At 41.1% G+C, this 17173-nt stretch overlaps 1 protein-coding gene across 3 annotated transcripts in view; it reads left to right on the top strand.

Annotated features, from left to right (window-relative positions):
• LOC143787568 (flavin-containing monooxygenase 3-like) overlaps nucleotides 1-17173 on the top strand; it is an 80326-nt gene that overhangs the window by 61326 nt on the left and 1827 nt on the right. For all 3 annotated transcript variants that reach the window (XM_077276429.1, XM_077276432.1, XM_077276431.1), the window contains 4 exons: nucleotides 7737-7899; nucleotides 11656-11798; nucleotides 13970-14169; nucleotides 16429-16784. In XM_077276429.1, the coding sequence (XP_077132544.1) occupies nucleotides 7737-7899; nucleotides 11656-11798; nucleotides 13970-14169; nucleotides 16429-16784 (862 nt within the window). The remainder of the gene's footprint in view (nucleotides 1-7736; nucleotides 7900-11655; nucleotides 11799-13969; nucleotides 14170-16428; nucleotides 16785-17173) is intronic.

The following is a 17173-nucleotide window of genomic DNA, read 5'->3' as shown; positions in this document are numbered from 1 at the left end:
AATTAATCTCTCCAGGTTGCCAATACAGTTCAGCTGACTTTTCATCAGCAATAACACACACAATACACCTTTAGGCTAACCTCTGCCTTAGATAGACTCTCCTCTCCCCTGCATAATTAGCAATCACGTTTAGCTCACCATCTGCATAGTAACTACACACTATAGTCATAGATAGGCATTGTAGTTGAACCACTTCATTCTTTACTCTGTAAAGATCTCGGACATACAGTGTTCATTTTAGGACATGGTCACAAATCAAAGTCAAACATCAGAAAGTCGGGTATCAGAATCAAGTATCAGAATGAGGTATCAGACAGAGTATTTCTGATGTTATTTCTGATGTTTGACTTTGATTTGTGACCATGTCCTAAAATGAACACTGTACAGACAGTATGAGGGAGGTGAGCAACTAACTGCTGCATAGAAGTCAATTTACTGGAGAGAAATGACTGGGATATTAGCAGCTAACTCATCTCCTGCACATACTAGACCATGCTTGAGTGGCAGAGCTCTGCGGGAACAAGCTGTACACTGTGCAAGATAAAAGCTCGCATATCAGGAGAATGGCAGCAGTTAGAAAAAGCAAGTCAATTAAAAACAAGCTTAATTTCATGCTGCAAATCAATTTAATAACATATAAAGCTAGACACTATATATATATATATATATATATATATATATATATATATAAATATATATAAATATATATATATATATATATATATATATATATAGTTTTATATACAGTACAGACCAATTGTTTGGACACACCTTCTCATATAAAGAATTTTCTGTATTTTCATGACTATGAAAATTGTAAATTCACACTAAAGGCATCAAAACTATGAATTAACACATGTGGAATAATACTTAACAAAAAAGTGTGAAACTACTGAAAATATGTCTTATATTCTAGGTTCTTCAAAGTAGCCACCTTTAGCTTTGATGACTGCTTTGCACACTCTTGGCATTCTCTTGATGAGCTTCAAGAGGTAGTCACCGGAAATGGTCTTCCAGCAATCTTGAAGGAGTTCCCAGAAATGCTTAGCACTTGTTGGCCTTTTTGCCTTCACTCTGCGGTCCAGCTCACCCCAAACATCTCGATTGGGTTCAGGTCTGATGACTGTGGAGGCCAGGTCATCTGACATAGCACCCCATTACTCTCCTTCTTGGTCAAATAGCCCTTACACAGCCTGGAGGTGTGTTTGGGGTCATTGTCCTGTTGAAAAATAAATAATGGTCCAACTAAGCGCAAACCGGATGGAATAGCATGCCGCTGCCAGATGCTGTGGTAGCCATGCTGGTTCAGTATACCTTCAATTTTGAATAAATCCCAGACAGTGCCACCAGCAAAGCACCCCCACACCATCACACCTCCTCCTCCATGCTTCACGGTGAGAACCAGGCATGTAGAGTCCATCCGTTCACCTTTTCTGCGTCGCACAAAGACACTGTGATTGGAACCAAAGATCTCAAATTTGGACTCATCAGACCAAAGCACAGATTTCCACTGGTCTAATGTCCATTCCTTGTGTTCTTTAGCCCAAACAAGTCTCTTCTGCTTGTTGCCTGTCCTTAGCAGTAGTTTCCTAGCAGCTATTTTACCATGAAGCCTACAAGAGAAAAAAGTAAACAAAAACCCTGATGTAACTAAGTAAAAAAGCGAAAGTGCATTTAAATAGCACAGAGTTTTTAATAATACTGTTTTTTGATAAAAAAAATAGCAAAAAAGCCATCCCACCTCGTCAATGTAACTCTGATAGGGACAGTCCTACACTGTCTAATATTAAAACCTTACCACTTTTTTCTCTTGTAGGTTTTAATGTTTTGTGGCTAATGTGAACATGCGTTTAACCTTTGCATGTGTACCAACTCAAGTTAAGCTCAATTTTTGTGTTTTTTTATCTGTATTGTTGCATTCTGTGGAAGCCGGGGTGTGGCCTCCCTGTTTCTGAGCTAGAGACTATATATAAGGCTTCCCCAGTCTGGTGTTTCACTGGTTGGGCCCAGTCCTTTTGTCTGCCCTTATTCACACTGAGGTCAACATTGGCACATGGTAAGGTTTTAATATTAGACAGTGTAGGACTGTCCCTATCAGAGTTACATTGACGAGGTGGGATGGCTTTTTTGCTATTTTTTGATCAAAAAACAGTATTACTAAAAACTCTGTGTTATTTAAATGCACTTTCGCTTTTTTACTTAGGCACATCAGGGTTTTTGCTTACTTTTTTCTCTTGTAGGTTTTAATGTTTTGTGGCCACTGTGAACATGCGTTTAACCTTTGCATGTGTACCAACTCAAGTTAAGCTCAATTTTTGTGTTTTTTTATTTTACCATGAAGGCCTGCTGCACAAAGTCTCCTCTTAACAGTTGTTGTACAGATGTGTCTGCTGCTAGAATTCTGTGTGGCATTGACCTGGTCTCTAATCTGAGCTGTTGTTAACCTGCGATTTCGGACGCTGGTGATTCGGATAAACTTATCCTCAGAAGCAGAGGCGACTCTTGGTCTTCCTTTAAATACAGAAAGATCTTTAAATGAGAAGGTGTGTCCAAACTTTTGGTCTGTACTGTATATATATATATATATATATATATATATATATATATATAATTAGGATTGCTTTTATGCAACAGCGCAGCTTTTGATTAACTAGGGCTGGTGCAGCGCCATTATTGTGGCTTGTTGCATAGATAACATGCCATCCCAATCGGTAAGAGATTCACAAACCTCCCATTTTGCAAAGACTACTGATCTGTCCAACAGACTGGAGTCCAACTAATCAATTCATGCATCTCTACTTACTTATATAGCCCTAACATTTCCCTCATTGCTTTACAAACATTACTGTCCCCACCACAGCTCACAATCTAAATTTTCTAGGAGTATGTGTTTTGGAGTGTGGAGGGAAACCAGAGTACACGGAGGAAAGCCACAAGCACTGGGAGAACATACAAACTCTATGGAAATGTTGTCCTTGACCTCATTTGAACCCACGGTCCCAGCTCTGCAAAAAAACATTCTGTTCACTAAGGCACAGTATTAAAATTAATGGGCTGTTTGTGGAATGCACAGCTCTGATGTGTCCTCCAGATAAGGACCTTGCTTTTGTGGCCACTGATCCAGATAATTTATGGACCTCACAAATTAAGTACTGCATTTATTTGACCATAAACGGTGTTTGCAAATAGTATTCAAGCATAATAAAGATATATTAAATGACGATTTTCCAGACAGATTGTGGGTTCTGTTGACGTTAGATTTATAAACGCAGTGAAGGGAACCACGCTAAATAGAAAGATAAAAATTTACTTTTTGTTAGGGAAGTTAAATATTCTGTTTCATTGTTATGGTTATATTTATTTCAGAAGTCAAAACATGATTTCTGGCCTTTATATAGAACAGTGTTCCCCCACTCTGGTCCTCAAGAGCCACCAACAAGTCATGTTTTCAGGATTTCCTTAGTATTGCACAGGTGATAATTGCATCATCCATTAGCGGGCATGGCAATTAAAGAATACATGTTCTGTACAGTTCAGAAGCATAGGTTTGACAGTTACATGTGGTGGCACATTTCTTATATTGCTTCCTACACTGAAAGAGCAGGTTAACATGAGGTACTCCATCTCCATTCTAATGAGGGCCTCCTGGGTGAGATGGGTCACTAGAGGCCCTCACAACTATTCTCAACTTCTACTACATTTGGGTTACTCGCATCCGGTTTCACCACTCCATCTTAGTATCCGTTTACACGGATTGGCCAGGCTTATCTTTGACCCTTAGGTCTGACTACATTAAAGCTTCCTTATCAGATAACGCTTTCTGTAGGTACCTTACTTGCCTTCTATGAAGGACTACTTCTGCTGCTTGATATTTGGTTTCTACTGAAGTTGCTACCTGGGTATAGTCTTCTTTTTTCTCCACACACAACTCCCTGATCCAATGCTGGTCTGCAAAATTCTCCTTCTCCTGTCAAGACTCTCCAATAACTCGCTAAGGCTACTTTCACACTAGCGTCGTTCACTGCACGTCGCAATGCGTCGTTTTGTAGAAAAAACGCATCCTGCAAAATTGCTTGCAGGATGCGTTTTTTCTCTATAGACTTGCATTAGCGACGCAGTGCGACGGATTGCCACACGTCGCAACCGTCGTGCGACGGTTGCGTCGTGTTGCGTCGGACCGTCGGTATAAAAAAAAGTTACATGTAACGGTTTTTGGTGCGTCGTGTCCGCCGTTTCTGACCGCGCATGCACGGCCGGAACTCTGCCCCCGCCTCCCCGGACATCACAATGGGGCAGTGGATGCATTGTAAAACTGCATCCGCTGCCACCGTTGTGTTTTCTCCTCACAGTTTGCGTCGGTACGTCGTAACGTCGCATTGCGACGTGCGTTGTGCGACGCTAGTGTGAAAGTAGCCTAAGAAACAGGAACTGAGTTTCTAACGTCCATTTGACTCCTCCCAAGATGGGATGTCTGTAGGCTAACTAATTGCTGCTGCACAGGTCAAAGCATTATATTACTATAAGATCTACAGGAGGAAATTTGTTAATAGCTTCTTCCACTCTCTGACAGTTCATCTTATAATGTGGTGAGAGGTGAACTATTTAATTAATATTAGGGATGAGCGAATGTGCTAGAAGTATCACAGTGCTCAGATGCACTCATTACTCGCTGAGTAATGAGAGGTGCTCTATGTAAAACTCAAATTCCCAACCCCCCTTTTTGGTGCCTGTTACCTAGCAAATAACATACTAAAATAGTAACATAGTTATTAAGGTTGAAGGAAGACTTCAAGTCCATCTAGCTCAACCCATAGCCTAACCTAACATGCCCTAACATGTTGATCCAGAGGAAGGCAAAAAAAAACCATGTGGCAAAGAGTAAGCTCCATCATGGGGAAAAAAATTCCTTCCCGACTCCACTTATGGCAATCAGACTAGTTCTCTGGATCAACGCCCTATCAAGGAATCTAGTGTATATACCCTGTAACATTATACTTTTCAAGAAAGGCATCCAGTCCCCTCTTAAATTTAAGTAATGAATCACTCATTACAACATCATACGGCAGAGAGTTCCATAGTCTCACTGCTCTTACAGTAAAGAATCCGCGTCTGTTATTATGCTTAAACCTTCTTTCCTCCAGACGTAGAGGATGCCCCCTTGTCTCTGTCTCAGGTCTATGATTAAAAAGATCATCAGAAAGGTCTTTGTACTGTCCCCTCATATATTTATACATTAAAATAAGATCACCCCTTAGTCTTCGTTTTTCCAAACTAAATAGCCCCAAGTGTAACAACCTATCTTGGTATTGCAGACCCCCCAGTCCTCTAATAACCTTGGTCGCTCTTCTCTGCACCCGCTCTAGTTCAGCTATGTCTTTCTTATACATCTGAGACCAGAACTGTGCACAGTATTCTAAGTGTGGTCGAACTAGTGACTTGTATAGAGGTAAAATGATGTTCTCCTCATGAGCATCTATGCCTCTTTTAATGCATCCCATTATTTTATTTGCCTTTGTAGCAGCTGCCTGACACTGGCCACTAAATGTGAGTTTGTCATCCACCCATACACCCAGGTTTTTTTCATTGACGGCTTTGCCCAGAGTTTTAGAATTAAGCACATCTTAATACTTCTACCCAAGTGCATGACTTTATATTTATCCCCATTAAAGCTCATTTGCCTTTTATCAGCCCAAGCTTCTAGTTTACATAAATCATCCTGTAATATAAAATTGTCCTCCTCTGTATTAATTACCCTGCAGAGATTAGTGTCATCTGCAAATATTGAAATTCTGCTCTGTATGCCGCCTACAAGGTCATTAATAAATATGATAAAAAGAAGAGAGCCCAATACTGACCACTGTGGTACCCCACTGCTAACCGTGACCCATAAATAAGCATGCGGGGATTGCCTGCATGTCACTGTAATGCTGTAGCCATTTTAGTTATGGCATTACTGTGATTGGCTGGTCATGTGACATCATCAGGGCTTATAAAAGAACAGACACCCCCCGGCACGGCACACTGATGCAATTCCACAGCTCTGTGACACTTCATATTGGAGGGAGAGAGTACATGTCTAGGCCTTTGTGCACAGTATAGTGAATCAGTAGTGTTGATGCTGGTGATGAAGCTGAGCCATCATACTGACATTCCTTCTAAGGGCTAATTATTTGCTTCGCTGTTTGGACCACATACAATCTGCATTAAGCCTAGGGAGGGAGGGAGAGTCGCAGGAGCAGGGACAGTGACAGAATCCAGTCTGTAGACAGGGATTAAGGCTGTCCTTTAGCAAATATATAGCTGCAGCTCTTTTGTGGGGTGAAAAAATTGAATATGCTTTGATCCATTGAGTATTACGTGATTTGAGTTATATAACACTCAAAAGATTTGTTAAATTTCCATGAGTAAAATTTCGTAACCATACAGTATTCTGTGTTCTGGATGATTTTCTTTTTTAATATACACCACTCCAAAAAAGTGATTAAAAATGTGCAGGGTTAAATCTGTCACCCATAAAATATTACGTCTGGGGTACATTTGCTGTGATCTATAAAACTTAAAAAAAAAGTTAAAAAAAAAATTGCAAGCTTAAATTTCTCTTCCATACGGTTTCATGTGTTCTGTGTTACATTTCTTTGATATCTAGCACTGCAAAAAAGCATTAAAAAAATGCCTGGATTTAAGTTCTCATCCATATAGTATTCTATGGTCTGGGGTACATTTCCTGTGACCTATAAAACTGAAAAAAGAGTTAAAAATGTGTGTAGGGTCATATTTCTCAACTATACAGTATTATGTGGTCTGGGTACATTTCTGTGATTTATAGCACTCCAAAAAATTGTTTTGTAATCTTCCCTGAAAGCTTGCAAACAGATTATTTTCTGGTTAGGCAATAAAGGTGTCACTCCTAGAATACTTTTGTCTTCATTGGGCAGAAAAGTATTCACATTGATTTTTTTTCTGGCTAGCACGGTACTACAATACATTTTGTTATTGTACATCAAAAAATTGTTAAAATGTTTTACTGTATTCAATTACTCATCCATATAGTATATAGTGCTTTATTGGGCTCCAAGGTTGGCAGAAGCACGCAAGAGTCCCGAAGGAGTGACTGGATGAAAATCAGAGCCAGACCTCTTTGTGTGGTTTGCAGAAAAAACCTTGACTTTCCCATTGACTTCCATTATACTCATTACTCAAAATGAGCATTCGAGTATTAGGAATTGCTCGGTTCGAGCAATGAGCACCCGAGTATTTTAGTGCTTTCTGATCTCTAATATATCAATTGTTCCATTGGATGCATACTATTTTTAAGTGATCAGAGTAGAGATTTCTACATTTGGTATAAAAGATTTGTGTTCATCATTTTATAATAAGGTAGTTTGTGAAAGGTTCAAATTGCCTTGATTACCTGGAGATCGGAAATTTTAGGAGAAGCTATTGAGAGAAATTTACTGTTGAACAATTTACTTTATTGAGCATCATTGACTTCTAGTGTTCTAATCTTTTCACATCACAAATCTTCTTGGTAAAGCAGGTTTTACATATCTATGAAACATTGACCATTCTCATATTGGAAGACCAATGGCCAGGTCTTCTGACCTGAGCGGACTGCTTCATACGTATATACCTAGGTGGTCAGGACACATTTGTGAAACAGGTATAATGTGTGGCTAAATTGCTTTCTGAAATAGCAGCTTAACTTTAAAGAGTAGTAACACCAATTTTCCTGTTAGACAGCTGTGGTCCATATACAGAAAAGACCAGACTTTGCCATAACAGGACAATGGGATGTTGTTACAGATCATGAAGGAACACAAAAGTCAACCATCTTTGATGCTGTACTCATTTGCACTGGTCACCATGTTTATCCAAATCTTCCCCTTCAAACCTTCTGTGGTAAGTCATATTTTACTATAAATATTATATAGAAGACTGTGTACTTATATTAAATCTGCTCCACCTGCATGTAATGGATGTATGAGGTGGAACACAGTAATACTCAAGAGCGGCCACTACATGGCTGCGATGGTCTGCTCTGTATATTATATTAGGCTGCTGCCAGAGCTGATGTCAGCTGATAGTGGGGAATAGGGGGTGTTTGATCCTCCACCAATCTCATATTAAAGGGAATCTGTCACCCCATTTTTCGCCTATAAGCTGCGGCCACCGCCATCAGGGGCTTATCTACAGCATTCTCTAGATAAGCCCCCGATGTAACCTGAAAGATAAGAAAAACAAATTAGACTATACTCACCCAGGGGCGGTCCCGGTGTGGTCTGGTCTGGTTGGCGTCGCGGTCCAGGTTCGGCGCCTCACATCTTCATTCGATGACTTCCTCTTCCTTGCTTCGTGTCATAGCTCCTGCGCAGGCATACTTTATCTGTCCTGTTGAGGGCAGAGCAGAGTACTGCAGTGCGCAGGCGCCAGGAAAGATCAGAGAGGCCCAGGGCCTGCGCACTGCAGTACTTTGCTCTGCCCTCAACAGGACAGATAAAGTACACCTGCGCAGGAGCAGCAACAGAAAGCAAGGTAGAGGACGTTATCGCATGAAGATGGGAGGCGCCGGACCCGGACCGCGATGCCCATCGGACCGGACCGCACCGGGACCGCCCCTGGGTGAGTATAATCTAACTTGTTTTTCTTATCTTTCAGGTTACATTGGGGGCTTATCTACAGCATTACAGAATGCTGTAGATAAGCCCCTGATGGAGGTGGCAGCAGCTTATAGGCTAAAAATGGGGTGACAGATTCCCTTTAATGACCTATCCTATGAATAGGTCAGCAATTGTTTTCTTGACTAACCACCTTAGTACTAGCAATTTTATCATGAAGGATAATTTTTTACTTAAATCAATCTAATAATACAGTTGATTAGAGCATAGTAAAAACATACCAATGAACCTTGACCCACCCACCCACCCAATCTTGACGTCACATGAGCACTGCAACCAATCAGCGCTCATGAATGGACCCAAAATTCACTTTGGGTTAGGACGAGCTATGTTTTACTCCCTTTTTAGGCATTATATTGTTCAACGATTGACCATTAATCAGTTCCGATGTAAATCAGGCATTTTTAGCTCATTGCATCTACAACTTTTCATGGGTGTGTGACAGTGTTTTTTCAACAGTCTGAATCCAGAAGAAATCCTGACCATGGTCCATACAGTATAAAGAATCCCCGCATGGTCTATACTGTATAAAGCATCCCCTCCATGGTCCATACAGTAAAATACATTCCCCCATCGTCCATACTGTATAAAGCATCCCCTCCATGGCATATACAGTATAATACATCCCCCCCATGGTCCTCAATACAGTTTTATCACCACACAGTGTCCTAAAAAACAGCAAAACACAATACTCACCTCTCCTCCTTGTTCCTCCGCTGCTCTGGTCTCCGCAATGCCAGTTTGTCTTCTGAAGTGTTACACATCTCTGCGTACAGGGTGCCATTTGGTGACGTCATTGTGCTGAGACATCAGACACTGAGGAAGAATAATGGGGGAGGAAGCGTCAGCTGACGCTCCATCCTCCAACTTGCTTTCATCTGTATCGGCACTCGGCAGATGCCGATACAGTTGAACTTATTGGAGGGGCTCTGTGTCAGTGCTGGAACCACCCCCCAGCTCACGGGCCAGATAGATCACGTCTCCCTGCTCTTCTGCACAGTTTAACTGTATCGGCGTGCTGCGTACGTCGATGTAGTTAAAAGTAGCATAGCTCTGGGTGGGCCCACTCAAAGAGGAGGGCCTGGGGCAGCCGAACCCTCTGCCCCCCCGGTAGCTATGCTACTGGCTAGACTAGATAGATATCCTGTAGATGTATAATGTAATAAGCCCTCCACATATAATAAACTTGCACCTTTTAGTGCCGTTCATTTCGCATTAAAGGGTGTTTAGCCTTATTTTACCTATTAAATAAATAATTGAAGGAAAATGACATGAGATCCACCAAATGTTTGATAACCAGCCAAAGTAAAGCAGACTGCTGCGGGCCTATATTATCAGGCTGGTAAGATCCTTAGTTATTGGTCCCTTCCCAGCCTAAAATTACAAGCCCGCAGCCATGAGATGTGCCAATTCTGGTGCTTTACCTGGCTCTTCCCGATTTCCCTGGTGCAGTGGCAATTGGAGTAATGATGATAGTTGGGGTTGATGACAACTGTGTCAAAAATCACAGCTGCCATCAATACCTGGGGATAGTAATGAGAGTGGTGTCTATCAAACACTCCCATTACTAATGCAGTAATCAAAAAGAAAAAAACACTTTATTTGAAAAAAGACTCCCCCACACTATCCTTGTTCATCAGTTTATTGGAGGAAACAATACAGTCCCTAGTTCACCAAGTTATTTCCCAAAATGTTCCCTCGAAGCTCCGCCATAGTCAACATTCCCCGATGTCTTTGGCAATTGGGAATAGCAGGAAAGTTCCTGCTATTCACAAGTACCAGGTAGTGACTAAAAATCTCATCAAAGAAGTCAGGTCTCACTGTGCCCAGTGAGGCATGGAGATGATGATGAGCATTGTCATCACTATCCCGGCGCCTGTGAATAGCAGGAACTTTCCTGCTATTCACACACGCCAGAGACATCAGGGAATGTGGACTACGGTGGAGCTTCGTGGGAGCATTTTGAGTATTGGGCACTGTCTATTGTTTTTATTTCTGTCTTTTTATGCTTTTCAGGTATTCTTTTTTTCGATTACTTCGGACCTGCATGGGATTTTTTTTCAATAAATTGGTGAGCAAGGGATAGTTTATGGGAGTCTTTATTTAAATAAAGTGTTTGTTTTTTTCTCTGTGTGTTTTTCTTTTTGATTAATGGGTTAGTAATTGGAGAGACGCCTCTCCATTACTATGCCCAGTGGTTGATGGCAGCTGTGATTTTTGACAAATTATAGCTGTCATTAACACCAACTACCATTATCTTGATTGCCACCTCACCAAGGCAATAAGCATGTGATGCGCCAATTCTGAGGCGGCTGTGGGCCTGTATTTTTCAGCTGGTAATAGCCCAATAACCAGGAACCTTCGCAGCCTGATAATATAAGTCCGTAGCTGTCGGCTTTACCTTGGTTGGTTATCAAAAATAGGGGGGATCTTGCATCATTGTTTACATTATTTATTTAAGAGGTTAAAAAAGGCTAAATATACTCATTACTGCCACATGAAAGGCATTTCAAGTTTAAGTTTATTATATGTAGGGGGCTTGTGACATTAAATAGCTACAGGATATCTATTCTATCTATTCTGTATATCGATCCCTCTATTCTGATGGTTCGGTCTGTGAATTTACTGTACTTGGCTGATGAAATGTCAGGTTTCCTTTTGAGATTTTGCATAAAAATTGGGCGCAATAAGCATGATTCATGCGCCTTCCAATTTTCTTTTTTCTCACACTTACAGACTTGCATTGGTGAGTTTCGCCCGATACATGCAGTCAATCACTGCACTCTGCAAATTTTATTTTTTCCCTCCTCAGTCTGATTGGAGCTGAGGAAAAATTAGCAAAATGGCAGAATCATTTAATAACATTGGTCAGAGTAAAATCCGATGTTTTCTCATATTGCATGCCTTCGTATTATACGTCAGTGTGAGCAAGCCCTTATATTGAGCTTTACATATATATATTTTTTTTAATTATATTTAGGTATTGAGAAGTTTAAAGGCCAATATATGCACAACAGAGATTACAAGCATCCTTCAAATTATGTCGGCAAAAATGTGCTTATTGTTGGCTTGGGAAATTCCGGGGCGGATATTGCTGTAGAGCTAGGGCGGACAGCCAAACAGGTAACAAGTGATAAAACAATTCTGATCAGCAGTAACCAATTCCTTTGCATTTTTGTAAATGATTTCTAAAATCGGGTTTCTGTTATTATATATTTTTCTGCCTACTGAAGTTAAGTTCCCACGATGAGTTTTTGGTGAGTTTTTGATGCTGTGTATTCTCACTCATCACAAAAACGCAACATCTTCCAGTTCCAGCAATGTGAATGGGATTTATAGATATCTCATGCCCATGAGCTTTTCTTTTTACTCAATAGAAACTGACCTGAGTTGTATTTTCCTTATTGAATTGCTTTAGATGCGGAAAATTCATAGGTAAAAATGCAAATGTTTTTAGTGCTTTCCACTGTGGAAACACATTAAAAACGTATGTAATTATCACATGACTGCATCAATAAAGTTTTGTCAAAGCCAAATACCAGGAAGTCTCAAAAAAAACAAAGCAGCTTTATTTAATCCCTTCACTCTGACGTCAATTTCAATTTTTTTTCTTTTTTTTCCTCCTCTTCTTACAAGAGCCATAACTTTTTTTAATTTTTCCATCCACATCGTTTTTTGTGGGATAAGTTGTACTTTTGAAACGCACCATTCATTTTCCCATGTGATGCACTAGAAATTGAGAAAAATCGTTTTCAAGTGAATCGAAATTGTAAAAAATGTGCAATTCCATATTTTTTTTATTTATTTACCATATTCATTATGATAAAACTGACAGAGCAATATGATCCAAGTCTGTACACAGATACCAAACATGTATAGGTTTATTTTAGCCCTTTTTTCTTCACCACTTTCAAAGTGGTGGTAAAAAATTGTAAATTTGTAAAAAAAAAAAAGTAATAAAAAATTTTTTTTTATGGTGTGTCATCATTTTCTGAGACCAGTAACATTTTAAATTTTCAGGATATGGGGATGTGTGAGGGGTTATTTTTTGCCCCGACATAGCTAATGACATGGTATAGCAAAAAGAGACAAAAAAAAGCTGCAATAAAAAAGCATGTAACAAATGCTGTCAAACACGCAGTTAAAAAAAAAACACCAGTAACCCAATTTATCTGATGGGGGAAGAAAATTGACATCATAAACTTGCCGTATACTCAATGTAGCCTAACAGTTGGAACCAATGATGAGTTATGATGTGCAGGTATTTAAAGGGAACCTGTCACCCCCAAAATCGAAGATGAGCTAAGCCCACCAGCATCAGTGGCTTATCTACAGCATTCTGTAATGCTGTAGATAATCCCCTGATGTATCCTGAAAGATGAGAAAAAGAGGTTAGATTATACTCACCCAGGGGCGGTCCTGCTGCGGTCCGGTCCGATGGGTGTTGTGGTCCGGGGCCTCCCATCTTCTTACGATGACGTCCTCTTCTTGTCTTCACGCCGCAGCTCTGGCACAGGTGTACTTTGTCTGCCCTGTTGAGGGCAGAGCAAAGTACTGCAGTGCGCAGGCGCCGGGAAAGGTCAGAGAGGCCCAGCGCCTGCGCACTGCAGTACTTTGCTCTGCCCTCAACAGGGCAGACAAAGTACACCTGTGCCAGAGCTGCGGCGTGAAGACAAGAAGAGGACGTCATCGTAAGAAGATAGGAGGCGCTGGACCGCGACGCCCATCTGACCGGACCGCCCCTGGGTGACTATAATCTAACCTCTTTTTCTCATCTTTCAGGATACGTCGGGGGCTTATCTACAGCATTACAGAATGCTGTAGATAAGCCCCTGATGCCGGTGGCCTTAGCTCATCTTCGATTTTGGGAGTGACAGGTTCCCTTTAACTGCCAATTCTCCAGTAAGGGATGATTTTAACACTATTTTCCTTATAATTAACCCTATCTGTGCAGGTACATAGCACGTGGAAATAGTGATGCCCATCTGACTGATGCAGCCAATCACTAGCCTTAGCAGTCACATGCTATACATGCAAACATCACAATTGAGGCCAGTGATTGACTGCAGTGGTGAGATGATTGATGGACAGAATATCCTCACAAGAGAGGAATAAGTAACCATTATTCCTTCACTTTATATCCTTCATTGCCTTGGAGCCAATTTTATAAAACTACTATAATGATGCTTATTCAGCACAAATGTCAAGCATGTATTGTAAGAGGGATTTGTAGTTACCGGTTAGAAATTTGTATTTAGATATTGGTAACCTATTACTATATTACATTTTTTCAGGTTGTTCTAAGCACTAGAAGTGGCTCTTGGATAATGAGCCGTGTGTGGGATAATGGTTATCCTTGGGACATGGTTTATCTCACCCGCTATCAGTCGTTCCTAAACTGGATTCTACCAAGATTGGTCTCGGATTGGCTCTATGAAAGTATGATGGAAAAAAGATTCAACCATAGCCACTACGGCTTGGTGCCTGTGGACAAGTATGTACATTTTTTTGCAACTAGATATACACTTAGAGCTGGCTCACATGAGCGTATAACTGGGACGAATGCTATCCGAAGTTTTATCGTAAAACATTCAGACCAGTGTTATACTATGGGGCAGTGAAGATCTGTCGGCATGAGAAAGGAATCGCAGCATGCTGCTGGTGGCTCCTCAGATTGGATGACGTGTACCCATGCAAGTCTGTGAGGACGTGGAAAACATCTGACTGCACTCTGATGCCATCTAAGTGGTGTCGGATTTATGCGGTTTTACACCTGCGGATTCCTATTATGAAGCAGGTGTAAACCACAGCAGAATCCGCACAAAGAATTGACATGCTGTGAAATGTAAACCGTAGAGTTTCCGCGCATTTTTTTCCGCAGCATGGGCACAGCGGAATGCGGTTTCCATAGGTTTACATTGTACTGTAAATGCATGGAAAGCTGCTGCGGACCCGCAGCTGCAGATCCGCTGCAGATCCGCAGCAAAATCCACAACGTGTGCACATAGCCTAAATGTTTGGATCCGGTGGGTTCCGCCAAACAGTAAAAAAAAAAAAATTTGGTACCAGAACAGTATGCGAATCCAGACACCATTCACTTGAATGGGGGCCCGAACATCCAGTGTTTTTTCCACGTTCATGTGCATGACAGCGTGGCAAACACTGCCTGTGATCATCAGTAAAATCATTGCCGCTGGTGAGACAGCCGTGGTTCACATGCTGTCAAATGACAGCATGAGCCCGCAACTGTGATCGGAGGTAAAAAGTTTACCTCCGGTCACTGTTATTCCCTGATGAGACTACTTCTTCCATCAGCCTATGCCTACTGCTGCTAATAACAGTGAAAGCAGGTGGTGGCAGATGGGAGTATTCATCAGCCGGCTCCTGCTCTAAAAATAATTTAAATAAAAACATGGCGTGGGTTCCCCTGTGTTTTTGTTAACCAGCCAGATAAAACTGACAGCTGGGGGCAGCAACCCTCAGTTGTTAGCATTAGCTGTTTATAAAGAATAGAGATGTCCCAATGCCATTTTTTGTAATTATTTACGTAAGTAATTGAAAAACCAACCAACCTTGCTAAAGCTGACAGGTGAGGGTTGCATATGACAGCACGAGAAACACCTGGTATTTGGGGTGCCGAACCCGAACAGTAATATGGCCTTCCAGGTGAAGTTAGTGTTCGGGGTCCATGTCTGAACAGTAGGTGTTCGGACCCTGAATTTCACTGTTCGGGTTCGCCCATCTCTAACAGTGAGTAGACGGCTTCTGAGCAGAAGCTGCCCAAAGTATGAGCATGTCACTACAGGGTCTCCAAATCCTGGAGTGGTTTAAATAAGTGACATGAGACAGAACCTGTACACAGCAAATCGTTTTGACATTGCTGTACACTATGTTCATTTTATAGGGCACTTTTGTGGCGCTTTTTTAGGAGTATTCCTGGCGGAATCAGTAAAAAAAATATGTGCATATAGCCTGAAAGGAGTTTTCCAGCACTGCAATATGAGTAGCTTATCAACCTACATTGTAGAACAGGCAGAATGTTGCACTTTTGGCTTTTCTTGTGCCTGATACTGCAGCATGGGACTGTACCAGACATTGGCACAACCAGACATATGTCGCTGTGCCAGATAAATAATATCATTCACCTGATCAGCAGGATTGCTTGGAGTTGAATGTACATCTATAAAATATGGATTGCCTAGAATCTTAAAATCGCCTTAAAGGAATCTGTCAGTAGGTTTTTGCTTTGTAAACTGAGAACAGCATGATATAATGGCTGAAAGCCTGATTCCAGGGATGTGTCACTTACTAGACTGTATATTGCTGCTGTTTCAATAAGGTGAGTTTATTGTCAGCTGCAGATTATCCCTACAGGACTAGTTGCCTCGTTCCTCCTAGTCCAACCACGCCCCCACCACTGATTAGCAGCTTTCTGCCAGTCAGTGGTGTGGGCGGGGTTATACAAAGCTCAACATTCAAAGCTCTGCTAGATCTGCAGCAGAGACAACAGGGATTGTATCACCATGACAGCAGCAGACAAGCAAGTGACACATCACTGGAATCAAGGTATCAGCCCCTACATCATGTTGCTATCAGATAAGGCAGTAAAACCCTGGTGACAGATTCCTTTTTAATGTTCTCAATTTTGTTTTTTTTTAGTAAATTCCCAAAATCTAATGATTGGCTAATCTAATTATAGATATTGTTGTTTATTTTTTTTCCGTGATATGTTTTCTTTATATTCCTTTTGCAGGTCTCTAAGGAAAGAGCCTGTATTTAATGATGACCTGGCGGCCGCCATTACTTGTGGCACTGTCACGGTAAAACCCAATATCCGAGAGTTCACTGAAACCTCAGCAGCCTTTGAAGATGGTTCAGTGATGGAGAAGGTGGATGTTGTCATATTCGCCACTGGCTACACCTATGCGTATCCATTTATGGATGATTCCATTGTCAAGAACAATAAAAACAAGGTTTCACTTTATAAAGGAGTCTTCTCCCCTAAGCTAGAAAAGCCAACACTGGCAGTCATTGGATTGGTCCAATCATTGGGAGGGATTCCACCAACGTCTGATGTGCAGGCTCGATGGGCTGTGAGAGTTATCAAAGGTATGCAAGATGGAACTTCAAACGAGAAGAGTATTAATACCAAAATGTATTTTTATCTAATCTTTTATAAGTAATGGTCACACTGTGTATGTTGTTTATTTGATTACATTTTCTGATCTATTCTTTGTCGCCAGTGTGGAATATCACCTTTTCTGGACCCCACTAATAGAATAAATGCAAAAAGGGTGGCTTCGGATTTGCTGCACTCAGTATATGTAGTGCTCTACTTGTGACTTCTAGTGCATCAAAGGCCATAACTCCCTCCTGAAGATGCCAAATAGGCTAATGATGCACCAGCTTCTAACAGTAGATCATCAGGTCACCATACAAGGAATCTGTCATCAGTTTTTTGCCACCTAATCTGAAAACAGCATAATATACAGTCAGAA

Source organism: Ranitomeya variabilis, chromosome 8 (genome assembly GCF_051348905.1).
Source record: "Ranitomeya variabilis isolate aRanVar5 chromosome 8, aRanVar5.hap1, whole genome shotgun sequence".
In the NCBI taxonomy this organism is placed as follows: Eukaryota; Metazoa; Chordata; class Amphibia; order Anura; family Dendrobatidae; genus Ranitomeya; species Ranitomeya variabilis.
This window is presented reverse-complemented; position numbering and strand designations above follow the sequence as displayed.